At 54.6% G+C, this 24549-nt stretch overlaps 10 protein-coding genes across 10 annotated transcripts; 3 read left to right on the top strand and 7 right to left on the bottom strand.

The window, feature by feature from the left end:
* Positions 1 to 2564: 2564 nt before the first annotated feature.
* On the bottom strand, positions 2565 to 3630 carry J4E85_006391 (uncharacterized protein; the record flags this gene model as incomplete). Its single annotated transcript, XM_051470630.1, has 2 exons — positions 2565 to 3253; positions 3345 to 3630. The coding sequence occupies 2 exons, from the start codon at positions 3628 to 3630 to the stop codon at positions 2565 to 2567; spliced, it is 975 nt and encodes a 324-aa protein (XP_051326118.1).
* A 1742-nt stretch (positions 3631 to 5372) lies between these two features.
* On the bottom strand, positions 5373 to 8368 carry J4E85_006390 (uncharacterized protein; the record flags this gene model as incomplete). The annotated part of the gene is made up of 3 exons (XM_051470629.1): positions 5373 to 6209; positions 6273 to 8029; positions 8086 to 8368. The coding sequence occupies 3 exons, from the start codon at positions 8366 to 8368 to the stop codon at positions 5373 to 5375; spliced, it is 2877 nt and encodes a 958-aa protein (XP_051326117.1).
* A 402-nt stretch (positions 8369 to 8770) lies between these two features.
* J4E85_006389 (uncharacterized protein) lies at positions 8771 to 10054 on the top strand (the record flags this gene model as incomplete). Its single annotated transcript, XM_051470628.1, has 1 exon — positions 8771 to 10054. The coding sequence occupies one exon, from the start codon at positions 8771 to 8773 to the stop codon at positions 10052 to 10054; it is 1284 nt and encodes a 427-aa protein (XP_051326116.1).
* A 346-nt stretch (positions 10055 to 10400) lies between these two features.
* On the bottom strand, positions 10401 to 11390 carry GLD2 (Glycerol 2-dehydrogenase (NADP(+)); the record flags this gene model as incomplete). Its single annotated transcript, XM_051470627.1, has 1 exon — positions 10401 to 11390. The coding sequence occupies one exon, from the start codon at positions 11388 to 11390 to the stop codon at positions 10401 to 10403; it is 990 nt and encodes a 329-aa protein (XP_051326115.1).
* A 1304-nt stretch (positions 11391 to 12694) lies between these two features.
* J4E85_006387 (uncharacterized protein) lies at positions 12695 to 14140 on the top strand (the record flags this gene model as incomplete). The annotated part of the gene is made up of 1 exon (XM_051470626.1): positions 12695 to 14140. The coding sequence occupies one exon, from the start codon at positions 12695 to 12697 to the stop codon at positions 14138 to 14140; it is 1446 nt and encodes a 481-aa protein (XP_051326114.1).
* Positions 14141 to 14495: 355 nt separating this feature from the next.
* J4E85_006386 (uncharacterized protein) lies at positions 14496 to 16000 on the bottom strand (the record flags this gene model as incomplete). The annotated part of the gene is made up of 2 exons (XM_051470625.1): positions 14496 to 14978; positions 15071 to 16000. The coding sequence occupies 2 exons, from the start codon at positions 15998 to 16000 to the stop codon at positions 14496 to 14498; spliced, it is 1413 nt and encodes a 470-aa protein (XP_051326113.1).
* A 1476-nt stretch (positions 16001 to 17476) lies between these two features.
* Positions 17477 to 17848, bottom strand: RPS28 (40S ribosomal protein S28; the record flags this gene model as incomplete). The annotated part of the gene is made up of 3 exons (XM_051470624.1): positions 17477 to 17538; positions 17599 to 17682; positions 17788 to 17848. The coding sequence occupies 3 exons, from the start codon at positions 17846 to 17848 to the stop codon at positions 17477 to 17479; spliced, it is 207 nt and encodes a 68-aa protein (XP_051326112.1).
* Positions 17849 to 18464: 616 nt separating this feature from the next.
* On the bottom strand, positions 18465 to 19785 carry J4E85_006384 (uncharacterized protein; the record flags this gene model as incomplete). The annotated part of the gene is made up of 4 exons (XM_051470623.1): positions 18465 to 18883; positions 18941 to 19111; positions 19171 to 19305; positions 19398 to 19785. 4 exons carry the CDS (start codon positions 19783 to 19785, stop codon positions 18465 to 18467), a joined length of 1113 nt encoding a protein of 370 aa, XP_051326111.1.
* A 1048-nt stretch (positions 19786 to 20833) lies between these two features.
* J4E85_006383 (uncharacterized protein) lies at positions 20834 to 22000 on the bottom strand (the record flags this gene model as incomplete). Its single annotated transcript, XM_051470622.1, has 2 exons — positions 20834 to 21684; positions 21781 to 22000. The coding sequence occupies 2 exons, from the start codon at positions 21998 to 22000 to the stop codon at positions 20834 to 20836; spliced, it is 1071 nt and encodes a 356-aa protein (XP_051326110.1).
* Positions 22001 to 22318: 318 nt separating this feature from the next.
* On the top strand, positions 22319 to 22810 carry J4E85_006382 (uncharacterized protein; the record flags this gene model as incomplete). The annotated part of the gene is made up of 3 exons (XM_051470621.1): positions 22319 to 22345; positions 22395 to 22479; positions 22536 to 22810. 3 exons carry the CDS (start codon positions 22319 to 22321, stop codon positions 22808 to 22810), a joined length of 387 nt encoding a protein of 128 aa, XP_051326109.1.
* Between the last annotated feature and the right edge of the window lie 1739 nt (positions 22811 to 24549).

Below are 24549 nucleotides of genomic sequence, written 5' to 3'. Positions count from 1 at the left end.
AACAAGTTTGCGTGGTCACGCAGCTATCCTATTTACATCGCCTTGTTCGACATAGAAGGAAATATGCGATTACATTTCGTTGCGATTGAAGATACCTCGAAGTCCTTACGTCATGCCTGCCCTCAGGACCGCGCGATTCCGTGCCGACATCACCATCACCATCGCCAACACACACCACTATCTTGTCCAGAGAGAAAGGCAGTCATGTTCACATCTGCGAAAATGGGTGCGCAGGGAAATCCGAGCAGAACGTCCGTGCCAAACGGACCGCCCAACGCGCTGACTCAAGCGACGTGATGTTATACCGCAATGATTGACGGATTTAATTGCCGAACCCTCGCATCTCTATCGACGATTCAATTCCCATACTAATTCATTTCATTTTCGCGCAAACCCCTCTCTTTTCAACGTCTTTTTCCTTGTCGCTACAACACCGTTATTCGTTGAGTACTTGCGCCATGGCCACGCGCGGCACCACAGACTCACCAAAGCATGACCCCTCGCGATTTGACACCTCGATCAAACTGCAGGATAGCCATGAGGTGCCATCCTGGTACGCGCACAACTCCTTCATTCTTACTGGCTACCGACCCGTCACAAAATCCATTCCCCTCTGCCTCCGCAGCCTACTCCAACTGCACAACGAAACCGTAAACATTTACACACACCTCATCCCCGCCATCTTCGTCCTGCTAGCTAGTTACTCTTTCGATCGCTACTTCACTACGCGATTTTCCCAAGCAACATGGACCGATCAACTCGTTTTCCGCATCTTCCTTACCGCCTCAGTAGTCTGCTTTGGTACTTCGGCAGCGTACCATACGCTGATATGCCATTCAGAGGGGTATGCGAGTCTGTGGGTTAAGGCGGATTATGTCGCTATCATCGGGCAGATTGTAGGATCATTTATACCTGGCATCTATTTTGGGTTCTACTGCGAACCTGGGTTGCAGAAACTGTATTGGTCTATGGTATGTTTGGGGGGAAACAGAGATGGGAACGGAATTTTGTATGGCTGAACTAACCCTTCCAGATCATTACCCTTGGAACACTGACGGCGACCACGGTCATCAACCCCAGTCTTCACGGCCCGAGATGGAAGACCTTACGCCTATCAACATTCATCGCAACGGGCTTTTCGGCGTTTGCACCGATCTTGCATGGCGTATCCATCTTTGGCCATGATCAGCTTGATAAGCAGACTGGCCTGCGTTATTACTACCTCGAGGGTATCTTGATACTAATTGGAGTTGGATTTTATGCGGTAAGGCTAGCATGTTCATCGATACGTCCATTTTCTCAAGACCGAACCTTCGTTGACTGGTATAATAGACTCACTTCCCAGAATCTTGGAGACCGAAAAGATACGACATCTGGGGTGCATCACATCAGCTGTTTCACGTGTTCATTGTTCTGAGCGCTGTGGCTCACTGGTACGGTGTCATGAGCGCTATGGAGTGGAATTATATGAACCAGCGCTGTCAGTGGTCTTGAAGTTCCACACGTCCTCCTCCATGCACGCCATATGCCAAACCCTCGTCGTCAAAACTGCCAAACAAAAAAGTAAAGACGGATGGACACAGCAAGACTCGAACTTGCATGTCCCGCATCACAGCCACCCAGCGAAGCTGAGTCAATAAGCTTAAAGCTGGAAAAGCTTGGAGCATGTAGCTATGCTCGCCGGGCGCCCGGCAACGAACTAGAGGGTAGCTAGAGGTTGCTGGGCGGCGTGTAGCTACTGTGTGCGGGCGCCTTACCATTAGGCCATGTATCCTGTGTGGGTTTTGATGAGAGACTGTGGAAATGATGGGTATGTGTAGAAGGGAAGTAGACGGGTGAGAAAGTTAGTGGCGTTGCAGAGTAGTAATAACACAGTTCTTTTATCTTATCCCTATATTCATCTGTATATAGTGCACCTTCTTTCTCAAGACATACACCGTCCTCTCTAGTTACCCACTATTACACCTTCATCGCCTAGCCCTCGCCATCAAAATCAACAAAAAGAAACCCGATCTGAGCACAGTAAGACCCGAACTTACACATCCCTTACACCAACCGCCCAGCAGGACCAACGAGCCAGCGTCTCCGCCATCTCACCTTACCCACCAGGATGTGCATCACGAAATAGCCCAGCAAGCTTAGTACCAACGGTAGCGATCCATTTCCCCAATCTCACCAGGCTTCTCGCATGCCCAACAACCAGCCTTCTTTGTTATATTCAATGGAGACAGTGCCCCAGTAGGCCCTTTACTCCGCGGGACGAGAAAGCTGGTTCTTGATCAGAGCTAGAAACCAGTCCCGTGCCGGAACTACGTTGGGCGTGCGTTCGCTAGGTTTTTTGTGTGCGGGTGGTGTACCGTCCAGCTATACACTGTGTCCTGTGTGGTTTGTTGATGATGGGACGAGGAGATGGATGGTGGATATATGTGAGGGAAGAGTGGGATAGGGTAGGTGTTGGAGGTGGTCAAACTATACATTCTGAAATCAATCCAAGAACTCACTCTGTTCCGCAATCCCAATCATACCCTAAACGTCCTCATCATCCACATCCCATCTCACCGTATCTACCTCAGCATCCTCCCCCTAACCCACTCCCCAAACCCCCCCTCATCAACACTCTTACTAAACGCAATCCAAAACGCCTGTTTTTCACTAACCGGACTCGCACACCTCTCCACCATCGCTTTGACATTAACCTCCTGCAACCCTTTAATCGCCATGACCTGCTCCACCCACTCTAGATCCACGCCGCCGAAATCGCCATTACCGCCGAGCCACTCGTTCTTCATGCGTAGCATGGTGTCGAAATCAGAGGGTGTGATGGGGGTGATGGCGTCCCAGCCGTGGTCTGGTTTGCCGGATATGACGTTGAGGTTTAGGGTGCGGAGGGAGATGGGGGGGACTGCCTCGGAACTATCATAGTCGGAGGCAGACGATGGTGTAGCGAGGTATTCGCACAGACTTGCCCATTCTGCGCGGTCGAATTCCTTGCTGTATGGCAATGCCTTTTTTGTTACACTGATATGGCGTATGGACGCTCGGCTTCTGGGTGTCAAGTCGGAGAGAAAGGGGACGGCGGCTTCGATGCTGGTGTGGAAGGCGAAGGTGTAGGTTGAGTAGAGGATTTTGCTGGCTTCGGCGTGGATTTGTTGGTTTAGGGATAGGAGGGAGGGGACGGTGTAGCGGAGGTGCGATGTGTAGGGCGAGAGAAGGACGCGGTAGGTTGTTGGTGTTGTGGTTGTTAGGAAAGGACCTTTGGGGTTGTCAGTATGTATTCAACGATGCAGTTTGGAAGCAGTATCCTAGACTATCTTTCTAGGTTTACTCCAAGTGTGTAAACGTACCGGTTCTGATGTGGTATGTACTCCTTCGTCTCCACGTCTTCGGGCCTTGTGACCCTAGCCATGGATCCATGGTCCGTACGCTTAACGTACAAGCATCATTGTTCGTATCGTCTGAAAGGTATGTGTGGAAGTCGGGGATCAAGTTTGCGACGGACGTTCCATTTCCAGTCGTGGGGGTCGTCGAGGGTAGAAGCAGGTACTCGTATATCATGAGACGGATTTCGAAAGGAAGGCGAAGCAACGGCGAGGCTGGGAGAGCGTCGGCTTGGTAGGATGATGACTCCATGGTAGAAGTTTGCCAAATTTCTGAAGCTGCGCGATATGGATGGAAGGTTGGAAAGTTGCAAAACGTGTCGGGTCGCTTCCAGATACTGTATGCTCTTCCCTTCTTGAAGTACAGTCGTTGGCGTTTCTCAGCTTACGCACTCGATCGGTGTATCGCTGCAGCCAACAACACGTCTTCCCAATCTCCAGCTGACCAAACCCTCAGCCTGTTAAACGCAACAAGACACTGCACAATCGACAAGACTCGACTCAAAAAGAAAAGACGCAGTCAATCAGCGCACAACGTAGTCGCAACGTGGTTTTGCTTGTGTGCCCGACAGACCATCAAGGTATTGCGAACCGGACGCTTGAAAACAAACGCGTGCACTCGCCAAAAGATAAATTCCGGCCAGCACCATGATGACCTTGACGCATTCGCCGAGGCAGCTTTGCCGGAAGAGGTAAGATGCCAGATTGCTATCCTTGCAACGGCTTAGTCGTGGATCATGGCCGCCGGTAGCGCGCCCGGGCGTAGATAGATGGATGACCGTTCCGAGACCGTTATCGTTGGTATTGGCGGCGGTGAGCAATATCGGCAGCGTTGATTTGGCATTTGACACATGTGCCGGTGCCTGTATCGCTGTGTATGATTATTGATCGCGCTCTTCGTCAATTTCTAATCTCAGTCAGGTACCGAGGTAGTCTTTGTCTGGAAAGTTCCAAAGCAAGGGCGTTGATGCAAGCAGCGATGTCTGTACACCGAGACAACACATAACGACATCCCGCAAAATCTCTCGTCATATCGAATGAGAAAAGCCTGCTATCGCGCAAGACCCTGATAACGTGAACGCACGCCGTTCCAAGGCCGGCCGACCCGCGATCACTTGCATAAACTGCTTTCTATCGGCCCTTTCGGAAACGACTCGGAATACATGCCCTGGCCTGAGCGCAGTGTGTCATAGCGCGCGCGATGGTCAGGAGAAGAGAATTTCCTTGCTAAGGGCCCTGCAACGTCTCCAAGTTTGCGTCAATGTTGCATGCGCGAGCAAACCTCGGGAGATGTTGCAAGAAAAAAAGTGGAGGTAGGATCGCCGGTTTCTCGGCGGCCAGGAAACGGTACGTACCTGCATTTGCTAGGCCCGACACTGTGCCAAGCACTCGACCTAAGTGCCATTAAGCTACGACAAGCACTACATCAGGTCACCATCAAAGTCAAGAGAAGCGCAGTCTTGCGTCATGTTCGACGATATGCATTGCTCAGCTGTAGCAGCCCAACTGTGAACGCCATCGAGCTACCTAGATTTGCTCTTTGCCCCCCAAGTTCCCTAACCCATACCCTAATACAGTAGTTTCCCTTTCTCAAAGTACCGGAGACAAGGGAAACAAGCCAACTACAAGCAAAATCCAGAACAAAACAAGAATCTTTTTGAGTTTATCCCTCCCTTGCGGATTTACAAAACGCCTCGCGACTGAGCACGTAAGTTGACCCAATTGGATTGTGACATGGAACCTTGGAAAAAGAGAGGATGCAAGAGGAGAGGAACAAGAGGAGAAGAAAGGAGATTGTCATAATACAAAATCTGAGGCCTATCAAGCGTATCATGGAAACATGCTTTTCGTGCCATCAGCCAACTCAAAGTGGACGTGAGAAAGAAAACAATGACCTCGTGTCGTACCAGCTCATCATGATGATATGACTAGGCCATATTCCTCTTAACAACGCGTCAAGCCTCTCAATCGTCCTGTATTTGCATAAGACGGACCCTAGTGCTGGCCGTAGTTTCCGCCCCAACCTCCGCGGTTGTAGCTGCCGCCGCCATATCCTCCGCCAAAGCCGCCGTAGTTGCCGTAGCCACTCTGCTGCTGGTGGTTGCCGGAGTTCTGGTGACCTAGACCACCGAGACCACCGTACTGGCTGTTGCCGAGGTGGCTCGGGTAGTTGCCGTAGCCTTGCTGAGAGTGTTGGGGACCGCTCTGTCCGGGAGTGCTCTGGTTGGCAGAGCCGGGACGACCAGGCTGAGCACCAAGAGCCGCTGGGCTGGGTCCGCCACTCTTGTAGTCGTTGGAGGGCTTCAGGGCGTCATCGTTGAAGCCTTGGCTACCCTGCTGTCCGTAGGAACTCTGGTGAAAGTTTCCTGGTCGGGTAATGGTATCGGGAATGGCGCCGAATGCAGCAGCGCCGGCAGTGGCGCTGGGGTTCTGAGAAGCTCCAGAGGCTGAGCGACCGTAGTCGCCGAAGCCTGCACCCATACCGCTACCGCGATCATGCAAAGAGGAAGCGCCGAAGCCGCCTGCATTGGCGGGGGACGACGAGTGCTGGTCGAATGAAGCCTGAGGAGACATGCCGTAGTGAGGCTGGTTGTACATGCCACCCTTTCCAAACGAACCATAGCCGGCTCCTCCCTGACCGTAACCACCGAATTGGTTCACGTAGTTAGCGTAGTAGGGGCTGCCATAGTACGGGTGACTGTATGGGTAGCCGGCGTTGTGCGCGTTGTGCGCGTGCTGGCCTTGAGCGGCATGTCCTTGTTGGCCAGCCATGGCGGCGGGGTTGGGAGTGTTATGTCCGCTGTTCTGAGCATCGCCGTAACGGCTCTGGGTCTACAATTCTGTCAGTATACAACGCGAGAAGATGTAGAGTTCTGTCTTAGCTGCTGTCCTTACTCTTCCCGTGTCATGTGCCATCTCTGCCCAGAGTTTCTCATTCACATGAGATGGTTCAGATTGGTTGGCATGATTATCGGTTTTGAGTTTGGCGAGCTGTTTCAGACCTTTAGAGAGACCACTTACCTGTGGGATTTGGCTCTGCGAATAAGCAGAGTCAGCAGGTCCAGAGCCAAAGGCACTGCCAGTGCGCTGCTGAGCAGAACCAGCTTCCTGCTGGCTTTGTGCGATGGGCTGACCGTAACTTCCATAGTAGTTCTGGTATTGCGCGCGTTGTTCGGCAGTGAGGTAGTTGGAGGGGTAACCGTCTGGGGCAGACGAGAAGGCACCAGGCTGGGACGGGGCCTGGCTTTGTTGGCCGGGGTAGTCGTAGTTTTGCGATTGCGAGTGGTTCGACTGTGGGATCTGCTGGCCGAATGGATCGTATGGCTTCTGCGGTGGGGCGGAGGCCTCTGACTGACCATACCTAGCAAACTGGTTGTATGGCTGGTTCGACTGAGATCCTTGGTTCTGCATAGCCTGGGATGCAAGCGGGTTCGAGGGAGACTGCTGTAGGCCGGGCTGGTGTTGGGGCACAGGTGGCAGTCCAGGGGCCTGCTTTGGTGTAGGAGCGGCCTCCTGTTGGGGAGCATCTTGAGATGCTTGGCGGGGAGCGGGAGGTAGAGAAGCCCTGGGCTGCGCGACGGGAGAGTGCTGGGGCGGCTGTGTCCTCGTCTCCGCCTCTTCCCTGTCTTCGTCGACGTCTGGATCCGAGCCGTCGCCCAATCCCATGCTACCGAATTGGACTGCTGCCCTGTCCACGGCGCGGTCTCCGGGCATGACCACGGCCTCCTGCTGCTCCATCAACCTCCTCTGGTAGCTTGCGCTTCGGTTCGGGGTTCCAGAAGTCGCTTTCAATGCGGTCGTTTGGAATCCTCCGATAGCGGGGCGACCGATGGGTGCCTGTGTAGGACCGTTCAAGGGGGTCGCTACAGCACTTCCAACATCCTTCGAGCTTGCGACAGTGCTGAAAGCTGTCTCCGTCTTGGGTGGGATGGACGTGTCGGGCAGGTGCTCAACATTCTCTTGCGTAAGTTGATCTCCGGAGGGTGTGAGGGTGACGTCAGGGGCACCATCCACACTCTTGTCCGGCGTCATCTTGGACGTATCTTCGGCGGTGATGGGCGGTGTCTGGACAGCCTCATCTGCAACTGGGGGTATAGGCAGTTCTTCTGCTTGCACAGCGGGCTCTTGGGCAACTTGGTGCGCGGGCGTCTCGTCGGGTACTTGTGAGGACACTTCGGGGGCAGCAGCGGCGGCGGGCTTCGGAGCTGCCTTGGGGACTGCGGGGACGGGCTTGGGTGCAGCAAACATGCTCGCCCAAGTCTTCTTCGCGGCTGTCATGGTAGCCTCTACGACAGGCTTTATGGCTTCGGGGGTCGCTTCAGGCGCGTGTACGGTCTCGTCGTCCTGTTTGGTCTCCTTGGACTCTTCTGGCACTGTGGGCGTGTCCCATGCAGCGGACTCGGTAGTCGGGACTGATCCAGCAGCCGTACGAGGTCCACCGGCGGCGCCTCCACGACCGCCACGAATTCCACCGCGACCACGATCAGTGCCTCGTCCGCCACGGCCGCCGCGACCGCTGTCGACTCCACGACGGGCTCCGTCGGGCCGGCCACGCAGGCTGGACGCGCCATCGAGGGGGACGTTCTCCTTGGCCTTGGAGCGGGACCTGTCCTTTGCTTTCTTTGGGACTTCTGAGAATTGCGAGACGGCGCCTGCAGTGGTTAGTCATGTAAAAACGTGCGTGTAAGTCGTGGATGCAGTCGCTTACCCTCACTGATCTTCTCGATGGTGGTCTGCAGGTCGCCGTCAGATTCTTCGATTGCGAGGACGAGATCGGCGTCGGTCCAGTCGGGGAATAGCTCCTTCAGTGTGGATAGCTGTGACTGGTAGCGCTTCTTAAGCTCGCCCAGTTCGCCCTGGTCTGCCGATGTGTCAATGTTGGAGGACGCGCTGTCGCCGTTGGTCTTTCTGGGGCCCCGGGAGCCGTATGATGCCCTGCCGCCGCGGGCAGAGCTCCTGCCTCGCGCAGGCCGAGTTTGTGCTTCAGACATTGGATGTGTGTGGTGTGTGGGCAAGCCGCGGGGGACTTATTGGGTGTGTGTGTATGTGGGCGGATTGGTGGGCAGGCGAGGTGATGATGTAGAGGGAAGGTAAAGTTGGGGAACAGCTAGAGGAAGCGACCACGTCGGCTTGGCGCTAGAGCTTCCAATGGCTGAGGACGCGGCAGGGTCGCGTTGACTGGGGCTGGAGCAGGCGGGCGGGTGTGCAGATGCGAGGGGAGGGCTGAAGGGCAATTGATCTACGAATAGCAAGAGTGCCTGTCCCAGCCTGCCGTGATGCGCGCGTTAACCTGTCACGTGCGCTCCCGTCGGGCCTGGTCCACTCTCGTCATCGCCTCACTCCACCACCGACCGATCAGACGCCGCCCCCGACTGCGACACCAACACGCAGCCATGCAGTCTTCCGCGAGCAAACGCGTACTGAGCACCCTCGCCTCCAAGATCCACCCGCAGCTGCCCCTCACCCCGCGCGAGAGTCAGCAGCTCCTCTCGCTGCTGACCAACTCCTTCCGTGCCCACCTCGACCACGCCCACCCCCTCGCGCCTGCCGAGAGCAACCCGAAGAAATCCACGCGAGAGTTGACCATCAGCTATGGCCAGCGCAACCCCTCCGCGAACCGCGCGACGTCCTCGTATGACTCAGCGACGCAGCACATCGACTCCATCTTGACCAACCCGCTGTTTGCGGTCAAACCCCGTCGGAGAGGCTCAAGGTCTGCTGCTAGCGACATACTCAGAGAGCCCATCGTCTGGTTTGTCGATGAGATAGCTGCTGGTTCTGCCACTCTACCAAAGGCAGCCATGTGCCTCGAGCTCCTCGAGAAGACCACGGGCCAAACCTCGTCACTCAAGGATGGCAGATCATCCGCAACTGTACTCGCCGAATGGCTCCGAACCAGCGGCTCAGACACCTCGAAGCAGTTCCTCGACATGTCCATCTTGAAAACCGGACGTGGCAGTAAATTCCTAGACAAGTTGGTGGCTCTGTTCGTGGCTGAAGGCGAGACCACCGCGCTCTGGCGCTGGTTTATTCGGCCAAACGAACAACGCGTCAAGGAGACTGGGCTGGACGTGGCACGGATAGCGACCTTCAGACAACAACTACTGGCCAAGATGGTTGTGTTTGCGGCAGACAACAGCTTAACGGGCGGTCTGGCTATGTTCATGCAGGCCTTCCGCCTTGTGGAGAATGCCGGACACGAAGCAGCTTACGATATCCTAAGATCTGCGGGTGGCCACCTAGTGAACCGGATCATCTCCAACACCGATAACATGCTCGAACCCGAGTTGTATCAGTCGTTCCTACTGTCAACACCACGGTGGCTAGGGGAATGGAGTCCAGCAGTCGAGTCAATGCTCTGCCTACATCACCCTTCGACGCCCAGCACGGGCCCTGGACTTCATTTCGTCCAGAATCCTGCCGGCGCTATCAGATTCGTTGAAGCATCCCGGAGTCGACGGAATTTCCTTGTCCAGCTCTGCCTAGGGACCGCTCGGCAGCTGATGGAGCAGGAGAACTTTCCTGAAGCGCAGATCGTGATGCAGTTCACAAAAGATCACTTCGCTGATGTTGTTCTGCCGAAAGAAGCAGTCATTGAGCAGCCAAAGGAAGAATCGAGGAAAGCACGCAGGGAACAGGAAAACCTGCGGTTGTTGGATCGCCTGGTCCTGACATGACCAATCTCTTCATCACATCAATTGTAAATAGACGCGACTGGTTCGCAGGTATTTTGGGCGGGGCAACCCGAAGATTCCATGATTACTTATGTTTGTGTATAGGCCTTATGGTAGTGCACCGGGGTCTGGTCTGGGCGTGCGGGGGAACGCCTACAACCCGCGTCATATCACGCGAACACGATCTCACGATCATGATGATCTACAAACATGCGAAGATATGATGTAGTAAATCTCACGATCGATTCATTTCCATGAGCTGATCTAAATAAGCCTCTTGTTGACTTTTGGTATCGCTAAAAACAAAATATCGAAATATGCCGTATCATCGTGATCTCATCGCCCCGCTCTATGCCTTGAGCTCACCACCGTCGGTCTCCTCTGGCCAGACGTCGTAGCCGAAGGTGTCCTTCATGTTGACGAAGCGAGTGTGTCGTCCATTGGCGACCTCCTCGACGGCGTCAAAGTCGGCCTTGCTCAACTCGGGAATAAGCCAGTTGCTCTCGATGCGCTTAGGGGTGGAGCTCTTGGGCAGAACAACGTAGCCGCGCTGGAGACCCCAAGCAAGCAGAACTTGCGCAAGGTCGTAGCCGCTTCGCTCGGCAACTTCGTTGAGCTTGGGGTTGGTGCGGACCTTCTCGCCGGTGCTGGGAACCTGGTTCTGGGAGCCGAGCGGCGAGTAGGCGGCGACGAGAATGTCGTTTTCCTGGCAGTACTTGACGAGCTCGGTGTTGGGGAGGAAGGGGTGAACTTCGATCTGGTTGATCATGGGCTTGACCTTGGCGATGCTGAGCAGCTTCTTCAGGCCGGGGATGGTCCAGTTGGAAACTCCGATGGCCTTGGCCTTGCCCGAGTTGTAAATCTCCTCCATGGCGCGCCATGTTGGCTCCGGGTTCTCGGTGAGCTCCTTCTTGATGATGTATTTGCCGTCGGCGCCCAGCTTGGGCATATGGTTGTCGTCACTCTCCGCGGCAATGGGCCAGTGGACGAGGAACGCGTCGATGTAGTCGACGCCCAGGTTCTTCAGCGAAGACTCAAAACTCCACTTGACCTCCGCGGGCTCGTGCAGGTGGTTCCATACTTTTGTGACGATGAAAAGGTCCTCGCGCTTGACGTTGGTGTTATCCTTGAGGAAATCGCGGACGGCCTCGCCAACTTCGCCCTCGTTCTGGTAGAACCATGCGCAGTCGAGATGGCGGTAGCCGGTCTTGAGCGCGGTCATTACGGCGGCGTAGGTCTCGCCCGATGCGCCCTCGCTGGCGAAGGTGCCGAATCCGACGGCTGGCATGATGACGCCATTGGAAAGCTTGAACGTCTTCTCGTTCTGGAGGGGAGCCATGTTTGCGGTGTTTGTAATTCTTGAAGTTTGAAAAGGTATCTTGAAAATGTAGAGTCAAGATGAAAGTGGTCAAGTAAGTTTTGAGATGATTTATTCAGCGGCAACAGCGCGTGCTGGGACTGTGAAGCTACATATATCCAGCGTAACCTTGGTTGGTCTGAAATCTCTTCGCTCTTTCATCATCGCCCATCTGCTCGGACAGCTCCCCAGCCACGCTGCCGGCCGTGACCTCAGACCGAGAGATTCCGATCGCAGAAGCATCTCGCACGCATCGGTCCCATTGCGAAAAAACTCCATAATAGTCCCATCCAACAGTTTCACGTAGACCCTCAGAGTAGGCCGTCAGCAGCAGCGATGACGTCGACGGTGGACTCAGGGTCCACAGCACGGGCCGAGCGCTGCCATTTTAATTGCTGACGCGGAAGTTTTGCCGACCTGAGCTTCGTACAGGTGAAAATGTGGAACGATGTAGTCCCAATAGTCGTGCGGCTCTGCCGTTGTCAGCCACTCGTTTAAGCAGATCACTAGCTGCCTTCGCCCTAATTCGGCGAGCCGCGGTTACCTCGCCCCACCCATCCTTCGTCACTCCCACATGCTGCTGCAAGTACCGCCGCGACTGTCTGCACGCTGCCTGCACCATCTACACTCTGCTACACTCGCTTCTACTGATTCCCACATGTCGCATACTTGGTGTATGCACGCCAACCGCCTTTGACAGGCGGTGTACCGTGCCTTATCTTCCGGCCGCGCTCTGCCTCCGGTCAAATGAGGCTCTGCGCTAAGCTTTCACGGCTTCGGCCAAGGGTATACAACGCGCATTCCAGGTGTTGTGGCGACTCACAGCACTACGCTGCTATCGGTCCCCAGTTTTCGGCGATAATACGGCGGTGACGGTATCCAGTTCTCATTCTCTGGTTCAGCAAACTTCTCCACTAGTGCTGCTATGCACGGCCACCACAGCAGTGTAATGATGTCGCGCTGTGGGTACAGAGGTACTTGTTGAACGCACTGCGTGCCAGAACGTGGTTGGTGTCACCGGCCTGAATCGGGATAGCGAAAAGCTCCTGCGAAACTTTCCAGAAGAGATTGGCGAATGATGATGGCATCTGGGGTTCATGGACGTCGCTGCCTGTCAGAGTGACGAGTGATGTGATATATAGCCCCTCCCCCAGAAGACCCTGAGACTGCTCTTTCATCATCACAACTCCACTTCTTCAGCATCACATTCAGCTTCTGAGAAGACTGACACTACTACTTTCTTCACTCGATACCCCATTCTTATACCAACTTCAACCACCATCATCATGTCTCCCTCCGCTGTTGAGAACGAGGCTCAGACTACCTCCAACAAGGCCCCTGAGCTTCCCATCCCAGCTGACCCTCAACAAGATGGCACCGACAACACCGTCGAGGTCCCAGCAACCCGAAGTGCCATGGCCGACACCACTGGCTACATGCACAACCTCTCCCTCTCGCCTTCCATGAAGGAGAGGAGAGGATCCCGCAACTCGTTCGGTACCTCACTGCCCATCCCCCGTTCCAAGAGGCAGTCGAGGCTCTCGTCCGTTCACTACCCCGATGGCCGTGGTGCCGCTGTCCGCCCTGGCATGCCCCCGATCCAGCCATCTCGCGACATCATCGCTGCCCAGCTTCAAGATCTCGCTGGCGAGAAGGTCCGCGCCGCCAAGGACATGGCTTTCGTCTTCGACATTGACGGTGTCCTCGTCCACGGTGACCGTCTGATCCCCGAGGGTCAGCGCGTCCTCGAGATCCTGAACGGAGACAACGAGCTCGGCATCAAGATCCCCCACATCTTCCTTACCAACGGTTCCGGTAAGCCCGAGCAGGCTCGTGTCGACCAGCTCTCCAAGATCCTCCACAACCCCATCTCGACCGAGCAGTTCATCCAGTCGCACACTCCCATGCGTGCTTTGGCCGAATACTACAAGACCGTCCTCGTTGTCGGTGGTGAGGGCTACAAGTGCCGTGAGGTCGCCGAGCAATACGGCTTCCAAGACATCGTCGTCCCCAACGACATCATCGCCTGGGACCCTACCATCGCCCCCTACCGTGTCTTCACCGACGAGGAGCGCAAGACTTCCCGCCCCCGCGACTTCAGCAAGGTCAACATCGAGGCCATCATGGTCTTCTCCGACAGCCGTGACTACGCCACCGACATCCAAATCATCATGGATCTCCTCCAGTCCGAGAACGGCAAGTTCGGAACCCGCGCCAAGGACCCCGTCTCCCAGCGCATCCCCATCTACTTCTCCCAGGGCGATATGCTGTGCCCCACCGAGCACCCCTTCCCCCGCATGTCCCAGGGTGCCTTCCGCATTGGTCTCGAGGCCATGTACAAGTCGCTCACCGGCGTCGAACTCGAGCGTGTCGTCTACGGCAAGCCCGAACTGGCTACCTACAAGTACGCCGACGAGGTCATCGCCTCCTGGATGGAGACCATCCACAACGACGAGAAGCTGCCCGCCAACATCTACATGATTGGTGACAACCCTGCTTCCGACATCGTCGGTGGTAACATGTACGGCTGGAACACTTGCCTTGTCCGCACCGGTGTCTTCCAGGGCGGCGACAACGACGAGCAGAACCCTGCTTCCTTCGGTGTCTTCAAGAACGTCTTCGAGGCTGTCACCACCGCTATGAAGAAGGAGCTTGGCGAGGACTTCAAGTTCAAGTTTGACGACAAGATGAACCCTGTCAACCTTGAGGGTGGCCAGTCTGCCATTGCTTAAGTGGTGGAATGAGTTGAGAGTTGTTGTACATAAGCATTTTCCTGGCGTTTGTCTTTTTTTTTTTCGGGATTATATCCTTGCATAGCGAAGCTTGCAAATCACCTTTATAGATCAACGAGTTTACTATACAACTGGGTCTACGGATTCTGGGTTTTCGGTTTTTTTATATAGATTACGATGAATTCTAAAAGTCTTCTACCTCTTACATGATACTTTCCATACTATGCTTTTCATGTGAGGACTTGGCTCATCTACGGCATCGTATTTCATCGACGACCTCTTGCTCGCTTGTTCTCAGCACCGAACTCATCGATCTATTCTCTCGCCCTGCAACATGTCACATTTGAAGATACTACTACTCATCATCATCCTCATCTCCAAACCCCACCAACGCCCTCCTCAGCCTAACCTCCCTCCCCACCCCATCAACCTCCCACGTAGCCTTACACTCATACCGCCCCTCAAGCCTAACCCAAATATCCCTCAATAAATACCGCGCAAGCGTCCTACTCTGATACAGCACGAACTTTTCATTCGTAGGACTGATCTCGTCTTCTTCCTCTACCACATCTTTCTTCTGCGGACGAGGACTAGATAGGACAATCTTGCGGGGTGACGTAATGGGTTGTGTGGTTTCGGGTGATAGTTGGAGGGAGAGAGATGGGTCTTCAGTGCCAATAGGTACAAAAGTATCCCAAGCCGGTACGCCATCGACGATCGGTGTCGAGCCTGCTACGGGTGAAGCAAACGTGTCGTACCATAGGCCTGTTGCGCCGATCGCGGCTTTGACGTAGAGGGTCCAGGAGAGGGAGAAGCCTAGGTTGCGGTAGGAGCCTGCCTGTTGTGTTTGTTAGCTTTGTCCTTGTTCTCGTGATAGTTGGTCGTAGTTGTTAAAACTTTGTTTATGTCGGATGTGCAGGGAGGACTTACGATGACGGCATTCCCGTTCCTCCTAATCACAAAGATACTGCCTGCTTTATTCCTCTCCACTTCCCGTCTATACACGAACTCCTCCACTCGCGGATCGAGGAAGGCTTCTACACACCCCCTGTTCGTGTGACTAAGGATTGTGGCGATGGCGTCGCTGAGGCGCGGGTACGCCGCTCCGACCAGCGGGTCTTGAGTGTTGAAATACGCTTCTAGGTCGATGACATGGGGAGCGCGGACGGAATCTCTACTCTGGTCGTAATGGAAGTACTGGGAGCCAGGCAGGAAGACAGATGTCATGACTTTGTCGCAGATGTCGCCGGCTGGGTTGGAGTAGTATGTGTTTTGCAGTTCTTCCAGTTTGTCTCGGAGGTCTTCTTCTTCGCGGAGGAGGGCATCGGAAGCGCGCTTTGTGGGGGAGGAGGGGATGAAGGAAGTCAGCGTGGCGCTGAGGCGGGATAGAGTGCTGATGTTCGTCGGCTTTTGCGGATTGCATTGGCCAGGGTCTTTGAAGGTCGCTTTGAAAGTGGAGGAGACGTGGGTAGCGTCTAGCTCAGGCCATTCATCGTCGTCGGGCTCCCAGAGGGGTTTTCCCTTGAATGGTGAGAGGTCGCGTAGACTAGTTGGCATAGTGTTATTGGGGTTGGGTTGGTGTGTGGGAGGTTGTGCGGGGAGGTGTGGGCTAGAAGAGAAAGGCGAGTTGAGGGAGAGCGTCGAGCTACTTGGGGAGCTATCGAAGTCTTCTTGCGCAAACAGTGGTGCGATTTCGGAGCCGTGCTTCGTTTGTGCCTCTCCGACGTCGAGATCAGATGATGGAAGCGGTGACTTTGCGGCTTGCTTTGGGATCTGGTCCGCCCAACTGATTGTCCGAATGCGTCTCGAGGTAGGTCGTGGCGATAACGTTTTCGGTGAAGTCGGAGCGGTCTTGCTCATCTTGGAGGCTTTGTATTTTCGATGTTCAAAGTCATTGCGTTTTGCACTGATGCTGTCTTCACTACGAGCGCGTAACAGCGCATTTCCGCCAGCGATTTTGGAAGGCGAGCCAGAGTGAAAGATCGATGTTAGCCCTGGAAGCATGTTCATAGAACTCCCCACCACACAGTACGAGGAGCCTGACGATGACGGTTCGGTCGAGTCTACAGCTACTGACTGGTGGTCTTTAGCTCCATCTTCACTACAGTCTGCCGTGCTACGACGAAACAAGGAGTTGAAGAAGCCTCCACTCTGACTATTTTTCAGAGAGCGCGGTACAGTTGTCTTTGAAGATGATCTCGAAAAGCCGAAGAGGCCTGATCCGAAGATGGATTTAGGTGAGCTTGGAGGAGTTGCCGCCGATACTGACGATTGCGAACTTCCCGGTACCTTAACGCGTGGGTAATCTAAGTCTAAAGGCTTGGGTGGTATCATGCAAGCCTGTGCTGTTACGGGTGGGGATGGTGCAGGTGTAATGGTCTTCGTGTGCTGTAACGTAGGTTGTACAGGAGCCTTCGGGCCTGACCTTGCGAGTAGATCACGTAGCCTTTCCGCTGCGTCGCTATCCTGCATGATGGCGATCGAAGAGTACGGAGATAGCCAGAAGCTGGGCAAGTTGGTTGTGTTGAGGGTGGAGCGTTTGCTGTACTCGTAGGGACAAGGGGTATGAGAAAGAGCAACAGTGAGAGTCAACGCTTAATTGGACCTCTGTCACAAGAGCGACGGTAGGACGTAGAGGATTCACACTCGCTTCAACCATGTCTCTTGCGACTCCAGTGAATGGCCTCGCAGAACCGGCAGTCAAGGCAGTCGGGCGTCACAGCAAGCTAATACCGTTGCAGTGACGAGTGTATGCGAGACGGGAAGTGCTTTGACGTTTACTATAAAGATTACACAGCCGTGAGTATAGAGTTGCTCAACCTAACAACATGTAAGTATATGCTCGTAAAACTGGCAGATTGGTTCCCTCGACGTCATTCCGTAGTATTGCGTATCATCTAAAGTGGACATCAAGTGAATCATAACGAAGCATGCCGAGTGGCTCGAGTGTCAGTAACACGATAACCCGGTCGAACGCTCACAAGGCGTGCCTGTAATCGAGTCAGTCCCGTTCAGCAACTCCAACGTTCCAGTCAAGTCCTGCAGGCAGTCGCCACATATATCACAACCATCCACGCGATGCTCGTTGGGAGTTGGTAGATTTTCGATTCATTCAGGGAGAGAACCCAGACTCTTGATATGTCGTCGTAATCGTAGGTCTCCACAGATCCATCATCTCCATCCCCCTCCTTCGCAGCGCTGCAAGAGAGCAACTACCACGCCATCATATTGTCCATACTCGTGAAGTCCGTATAGATGCCCATAGCTTTCGCAAAGAACTCCGGTAACCGAATAGAAAATGCCGCTTTCCCTTTTCCCCCGAGAGTTTGCTTGCGCTTATCGCAGACGCCTGGCCTCACGCTCGGACTCGAGCAGGCAGAGAATGTCGTTCTCGCGGACTGTGATGTCTCCGTTAGTATGCGGGGGTTTCGTTCAGCAGACAGGTAGAGCGTGCGTACCTGGGCCCTTGACGTTGCGGATGATGGAACGGGTCTGGTCGTTCATGAACTCGACGCGGCATTGGGTGACACCACCACGGGAGCCTGTTGTTATCCGTCAGCCTGCCATTCTCTCACGTTGTGCATCCCCCAACTGTTGTATGCGCTCGTCTCGCAGAAAAGTTCGGGGTCTTCGGAAAGTTCGCGTACCGGTTCGGCCAAGGACACGGGTGACCTTGACGAGGTTGACGGGGGCCTTAGCAGAGTCCATTTTGTGCGGTTGTGAAGTTCGACGGGAGTCGGTCGTTCGGTGTGCGGAAGAGCTGGGTTGGGCGTTCGGAGATGGAGTTGTCGCTGGCGATGCGTGAGAGCTGGTGCGAACGGTGGGCAATTTTGCAAAGTGCGCTAGCTAGGCGAGCAGGGGTGTGGCGCGCTAGTGCCCCGTCCATTCACTTGGGCGTGCAGGCAACACCACCATCAACGCCCAGAGCATCACGACTTGGGTAATTCATTCAAATCTTGGACAACTGGGGGTACTATGAAAGAGCTATGATTTATCGCGCGACTTCCGAAGATTCGATCGTCGCAACACCAAGTGCCCACGCAATCATCACACACATCTCACAATGCACCAAGGACAGCAGTTCTCAACGACATTTTTCATTCCATCTATCTAGTAAAGAAGCGCCAAATCGCTCAGAGGGGTATAAAGCGCCTTCCAACGCCTTGGGAAGTACCCGACCCTCCGTAGCTCTTCCAGCCATGCCCACCCACGTCCGAACTAGTCATACCGAGGATCGGCTTCCATGTAAACAAGCTTGCAAAACCTCAAATCCCTAAATGAAGGTGTGGAAGGATCTGAGGCAAGCCATATCATCAGCTGTTACCTACATGGCCGCAAACCTTCTCCTCAGCGGCGGAGGCGTAAACTGCGAACCGGGCTTCCTCGTGGCCTTCACAACCTTCGTAACGGTATGCTTGACCGTGTCACAATCGACTTCGGTCTCGGTCGCGGTGGTGGTCGAAGTGAAGACGTTTGCAACCTTGGTAACAATGGAAGGCTCGGGGGCGACGGTGGAAAGCTGGGAGGTGATGATAGACGACTCATGAGCCGGACCATAGGTGAAAGGCTCAGGGGCCGCAGCACGGCGGCCAATCGGAGGCAGATTCCATATATCATGGCAGTAGCCGAAGGAAGGGAGACATCCAGGGTTGCAGTGAGCGGCTGTGTCGCCACAGTAGCCGTAGGGGCTGCAGCAGGGGCCTTTCGGAGAGCCGTTGCAGGTGAAGCCAGTTGTGCCGCCGCCTGTCAGAATGTGGTTAGTGATGTGTTCAGGATGAGGTAGGCTGGTGAAAGACTTACATTGACCATTTGGAGAGATGATCATGCCATTGGGAGCGATGACAGGAGGCTGGACGACAGGAGGCTGGACGACAGGAGGCTGGATAACCGGTGCGGGAATGGCTTGGTGAACGGTATCACCAGTCTGTGGCTTCTTGCCAAAGAATGTCTGGACGCCTGGGCCGTCGGTACCTGCGATTGATCATCAGTAACTGTCCGAACGTTCAAACATGCCATGCCAGTAAACTTACAAGTCTCGACAAAGATATCAGCACCAGCCCAGCACATGAGGCTTGGCTCATTCGCGAACCCGCCTGGGCTAAGATAAGTGTTCACACACTTCTCTTCATTGCAGTACGCAGTTGGGCAGGCTTTCTTGTTGGGTACTGGGTTGATGTAAAGTTTCACGCCACCTCGAATGAGTGCTGACAACACCGTTAGTCTACATGTCCTCTCTCAATGAAGGGGAAATACATACGACAATACTTCGGGTTTGCTGGCCCAGCGTGCAAATCACAATCCACAGCACTAAGGTCATACCACATCTTTCCCTTGGATTCCTCAAGATTATACTCGACCTGAATGATGCCTGCAGGCCCAGGAGTATAGTAATCCAGATCCCTGATCTTCAACGAGAGACCGCCGCCGAATCTCTCCGTGTCGACCATGGGATGAATGACGGAGCCGCCGTTGCCGGGTACCATGCTGCGGAAGGAGTCGCCGCCATCGATGTGCGAGGCTGGGGGGCCGACGGCCCAGAAGTAGACGTTGTACGGGCAGTGGTTGATGAATTTGACGTATTTGGCTGACGTGCCGAGGAAGGTGACGCTCAGGAGCGTCGCGAGGATGAAGAGGGTAAACTTCATGGTTGGATTGTTTCGTGGATGAGATAAGGTGGGATGAAATGAGGTAGGAGGCTCTGAGAAGAGCAAATTGGGAGTAAATCCCAATAAGCTTGAGGATGAACGAGATGAGAACTTTACAGGAAAGAGGAAAGGGACATGTGTGGTTTTATGGAAGAGCGATTCACCCTTAATTTCTGGTCATCTTCTTCGTTGGGCCCTTCTCAGGGTCTCATGGTAATGAAGGGGCGTTGGGGGAGCATCCATTACGGCTTCACGAGATGCTGGAGGTGTGTTGATCGGGTTTCTCCGGAGGGGTAGGAACGAACACCACGTGCGTTCACTCTTGCTTGGGTATCATATGAGGTCTCAGACACTTCGTGCTCGCAATCGAACAGACAGTTTTGAAGTTGACGACCTCATCTGTTGGAATGCTCTTCCTGAGTCTGGGATACAGTATCTTCAATCTTATTCTCCTCACACAGACCGAGAGCATGTTGCCGTCTGGGTGGTAATTTGGAAGTCGCGGTCGCGGAACAGACGCCGTTGTCGTTGGGACGATATACTGGTAATGTGCGTTCAACAGGGCTCGCTGGTAGTCCCTGGTACCAAACTACAAAGGCCGCTTCAGCACAACGGGAAAAAACTCATGCAAGGAGGAAAACCGAAGAGGTCTACTACAGTCTCCGTTAGCATAGAATCAGGCGTTTGTACAATCCTCAGAGCAATGTAGACTTTTGGGACAGTTTCTTCAAACCAACGCCATTTCAATTTTTTCGATGTCTTCCTATCTATTGGGTATCATGTGTTGCTGCCAAAGCAATTTGAGGTGGCATCTCATACAAGGAAGAAACTAGACAGGCCTGAAGCCTACATTAGGACGATAATGAGCAAAAGAGAAGACCTAAGGTCAATGTAGACCCCGCGACATTTTTTTCCCTTGAATGAAATGTGGAAAACGTGCTTGCAAAACTGATAATCAAGCCCCAATTTCGTCAACTCCGTTGCAATGCCGTACCGTGTAAATGCATACTTGAGCGAAAAGAATAAGATGGTAAAAAAATAACAATAATCAAGCTTGCGGAATCCTGGAGCGGTCGCCGCCCTTGGCGATCCATTCCTCCTTGATGAGCTTGTCCTGCTCCAAGTGCATGAGCTTGTAGGCAGTGCGGATCGTGCCGTCGCTGACCTCGACAGCCAAACCAATCTCCTTTGGCGATTTGGGCTGACCCATAAGGTGGGAGACGAGGTAGAGACAGGCGCCGGCGATAGAGAGGGGGGAGCGTCCGGCTGCAACTCCGTAGTGGGCGACCTGATCCGCGCACTCTTCTGCGACCATCTGGACTTGTGTTCCGAGGGCAAGTTTGGCGCAGGCACGGGGCATAAGACTGGCGGCGCTGGTGGCTGTGGTACCTCCTTTCTGGTTGAGAAGGTTGACAGTGTCGATGACGGCACCGTTTCCTGCAACTGACGGCCCGTTATTCTGGGACTTTTGTATAAAGGCCTCGAGCACCTTGAACGTACGGCCAACTTCCTTCTTGCTCACGTTGGTCATCTTGAAGATCTCGCGGAAACTGCGCTGCTGGTCGTGCTTTCTGCAGGCTATGAAGATGCACCCGGCGATGATAGCGTCTTGCGATTTGCCCTTGAAGAGTTTTGCGTCGTCGGTCATCTTGAACAGCATCTTGGCCGTCTCGGCGGTCGGGCGGCTGATATTCTGTGAATCGCAGAGCGCTGAGATCTGTCCATAGGCAGCCTGCAGCGCCTTGTTGACCTTGTCGTGGTTGGTCTTGTTAAGCGCGCGGCTCAAGTCCCTAGACCTCATACCGCCGTCACCGAAACTGATCTCAGTCTGCAGCTGAGAGCCGTGTAGCAGGGGGTTCGCGGCGTCTCCGATACGAGAGGGGTCGTCGTTTCCTTGATCTAGATACAGGACGCAGTGTTAGCATGAGTGTCACTTGCATTTCCTCCAAGCAGGCAAGTACTTGCCGTCGTTGGAAAAGGTGCGCCACTCGGAACGCGTGTCTATAGTCCTCTCTGCGAGTACGCGACCGCAGGAACCGCAGATGGTGTCGCCGGCGCTGAACTCTTCGACCAGATTGGGAGGGTTTTCTTTGCAGTCGGGGCAGATCATGGCAACGTTCAGGTCTTCCTGCCACTCGTCTTCTTTCACGAGTGTGGGCGCGGCTTCATACACCTCGCCAGGCGACAGCAGACGGCCATCGGGGGCGTACGACATCTTCGAGCAGTTGCGGACGGGCTATAGAGTGTATTTCGTTATCTAGCTATTGCGCGCGGTCGACCGACACACTTGTAGGCTGCGTCCGGGCTGGAGCAGGATGAGCGAGTGCGGTGGTATGAGACAGGCTGCGAGACTGAAGGAAAGTCTGCGACGACAAACTTGTAGTTCGGCGCGCAGGCAGCCATTGCTGGGCTTGGCACGCCGCTAAGCCGTTTCGGGTGGCGGCTCAAGCTGCGGCGGTCCACGGTTTTTCCCCAACATCGACCTTCACTGTAGCTCCCATTGCCAGCTTCCCCACGTCACTACACCTACACAATGATCGCGCAATCCATCAGGGCCTCGGTACGCTCCTACTGCTGGTGGAATCTGGACACGTACTGACCTGCCACAGCGCCAGGCGCTCGTCCGCGTTGCCCGGCAGCAACCTGCCTTTGTCGCTCGCCGCACTTTCATCACTCCCTCGGCCGTCCGATCAGGTGATTCATCCCGAATGCTTGAAGACACGACAGTACTGACCCAATTGGTGCCGTAGCCGACCTAGTGCAGGACCTCTACCTCCGCGAGCTCAAGGCCTACAAGGTCCCCGAAGTCAAGGCATCCGATGCTGAGGCCCACGTCCAGAAATTCACCGTCCCCAAGGCCCCCGCATCCCCCGAGGAGACCGACATTGCGAACGAGTTGAAGTCATACGAGACACAGGCAGTTGACGTTGAGGGCGCTCAGGGCGAGGACGACGCCGTGCTCCCGCAAGAGGACTGGTTCGAGGAGGAGGACGAGAGCATTACCACCGCCGGTGCCACCCATTAGAGGAGCATTGCTGGGTGAGGGAGATCATGTATCAAAACACTAGCGACTGTGTCAATACCATTGAGCGATGAAGCCAACAGGAGCTCTGTTCGGGCATATGTGAATCACGTGATGTGACTATGACCTCGAGTTCAACGTGGGGGTACACGAGCAGATAAAGTTGAGACTATCGATGCTAAGCTTAGTTGAGTGAGTGCTTTGGTTCGAAACCACGGTCTTTGTCTCAACAAGGTGAACTAAGCTGCTCGCGGATATGATTCTTTTTGACTCGTTGCGGACCGTGATCTACAAGTACATGAGACGTGGGAGTTCTCCAACTAGCCGCCTCAGGGTCTGGCATCCGTGCTCGTGCTGATGCTCTGGGAACTAAGAGGGGCTCGCAGCTGTTGAACTGTGTACTTTTTGTGCATGTGCATTGCTGTTTGAGAAGCAAGCAATCTACCACTTGGCGTACGTTCAGGAGAGGGGTGCTCGAGGGGTTAGGGATTGAGGGATTTGTGGGGTGCCAGGATCGTCATGAGGTTCTGGCAGCAGCCCAATTGCTTTTACGTGCCAGGCTGTAACGAGAGACTGAATGTCGCATCTATGCCTACCTCAGAGGACATTCACACACGACGCGTCGCATTCTGACCGGCTTGATGCACGCTGTTCCGACAGGCATGCGCGGAATGATGATCGCTACACACATGCACACGCGACCGCAGCGACCGTGGCCCCTCAGATAAGCCCGGCTGCGCACTCAGCTGTGCACTACACAGTAATCGTCAGGCTGGCATGTCCCGTTCCGACAATGCTCACGGTTCGGAACTTCGGACAAAGCACAGGATACGCGTGGGTCAGAAGGAGCCTCGCAATTGGAGTCTGCCCCAGTAGCTGCAGGCACGGTCGCCTATCGCACCATCTGCATCTGCGGCTTTGCATACCGACGTCCTAGTGCCATGCGTGCCATGGACTTTTTTCGGTTGAGAGGTTTACCCTGAGGCACTAGCACCTGTCCACAGTAGTCAACCGTACCGGTCTCATACTGCAGAGCAGAAAGCAGTACGTCAAGATAAGTCATGAGAGTCGAGCCGTTATACGAGGCGGTACCCAGGTAAGCTACTGGGGTCTGCGGTATGTCTAGGGACCGGCCAGGAGATTACGGCAGCGAGAGATTGCAGTGTTCACAGTTCACGTCGCGAAAAAACAAGTTGGTTCGCCGGGGGCCCACCGCGCAGCAGACGCATCTTGCCCCGACCGTGTCGCTGCATCAGATGCGCAGCACCGTCACACAGGCAGGCATGCCAGCTGCGACGATCCGAAAGGCGTCATGCTGGCGGTGGGTGGCGGGCTAGAGCTCGTACTGCTCCCAGCGTGGAAATGTAAAGAAACGGCGCGGCGCGGGTCAGTAGACGAAAGGCAAATGATACCAAGAATACGCCCGTTTTTAATATAGAATTATTATCGCTCCGACGCGATCTGCGCAGGCGACGACCCCTGCTAGCCCCAGTTCGTCCGCTTGCGAAAGCGTCAAAGTAATAGCCCTCAACCTGCCCCCAGCGGCGTCAGTGAGCGCGGAATCTCTAACCCAAGGCCTGCCAGTCGCTACTGAACTTACTGCCCGATCCTGTCGCAGCAGATTCCACTCGCTTTGCCCTCCCCCGCGTCCTCTGAGCGGCTGCCGTTCACTTCCGGTACCACAGCCTCGTTTGTGACGTCTTCGCGCGCCCGACTGGAGTATACTGCACCTTTGCCCGTTC

The sequence above is a fragment of the Alternaria conjuncta genome, assembly GCF_024043145.1.
Source record: "Alternaria conjuncta strain BMP 0040 chromosome Unknown scaffold_8, whole genome shotgun sequence".
Lineage (NCBI taxonomy): Eukaryota > Fungi > Ascomycota > Dothideomycetes > Pleosporales > Pleosporaceae > Alternaria > Alternaria conjuncta.
Note: the sequence above shows the minus strand (reverse complement) of the source record. Positions and strands in the feature narration are given on the sequence as shown.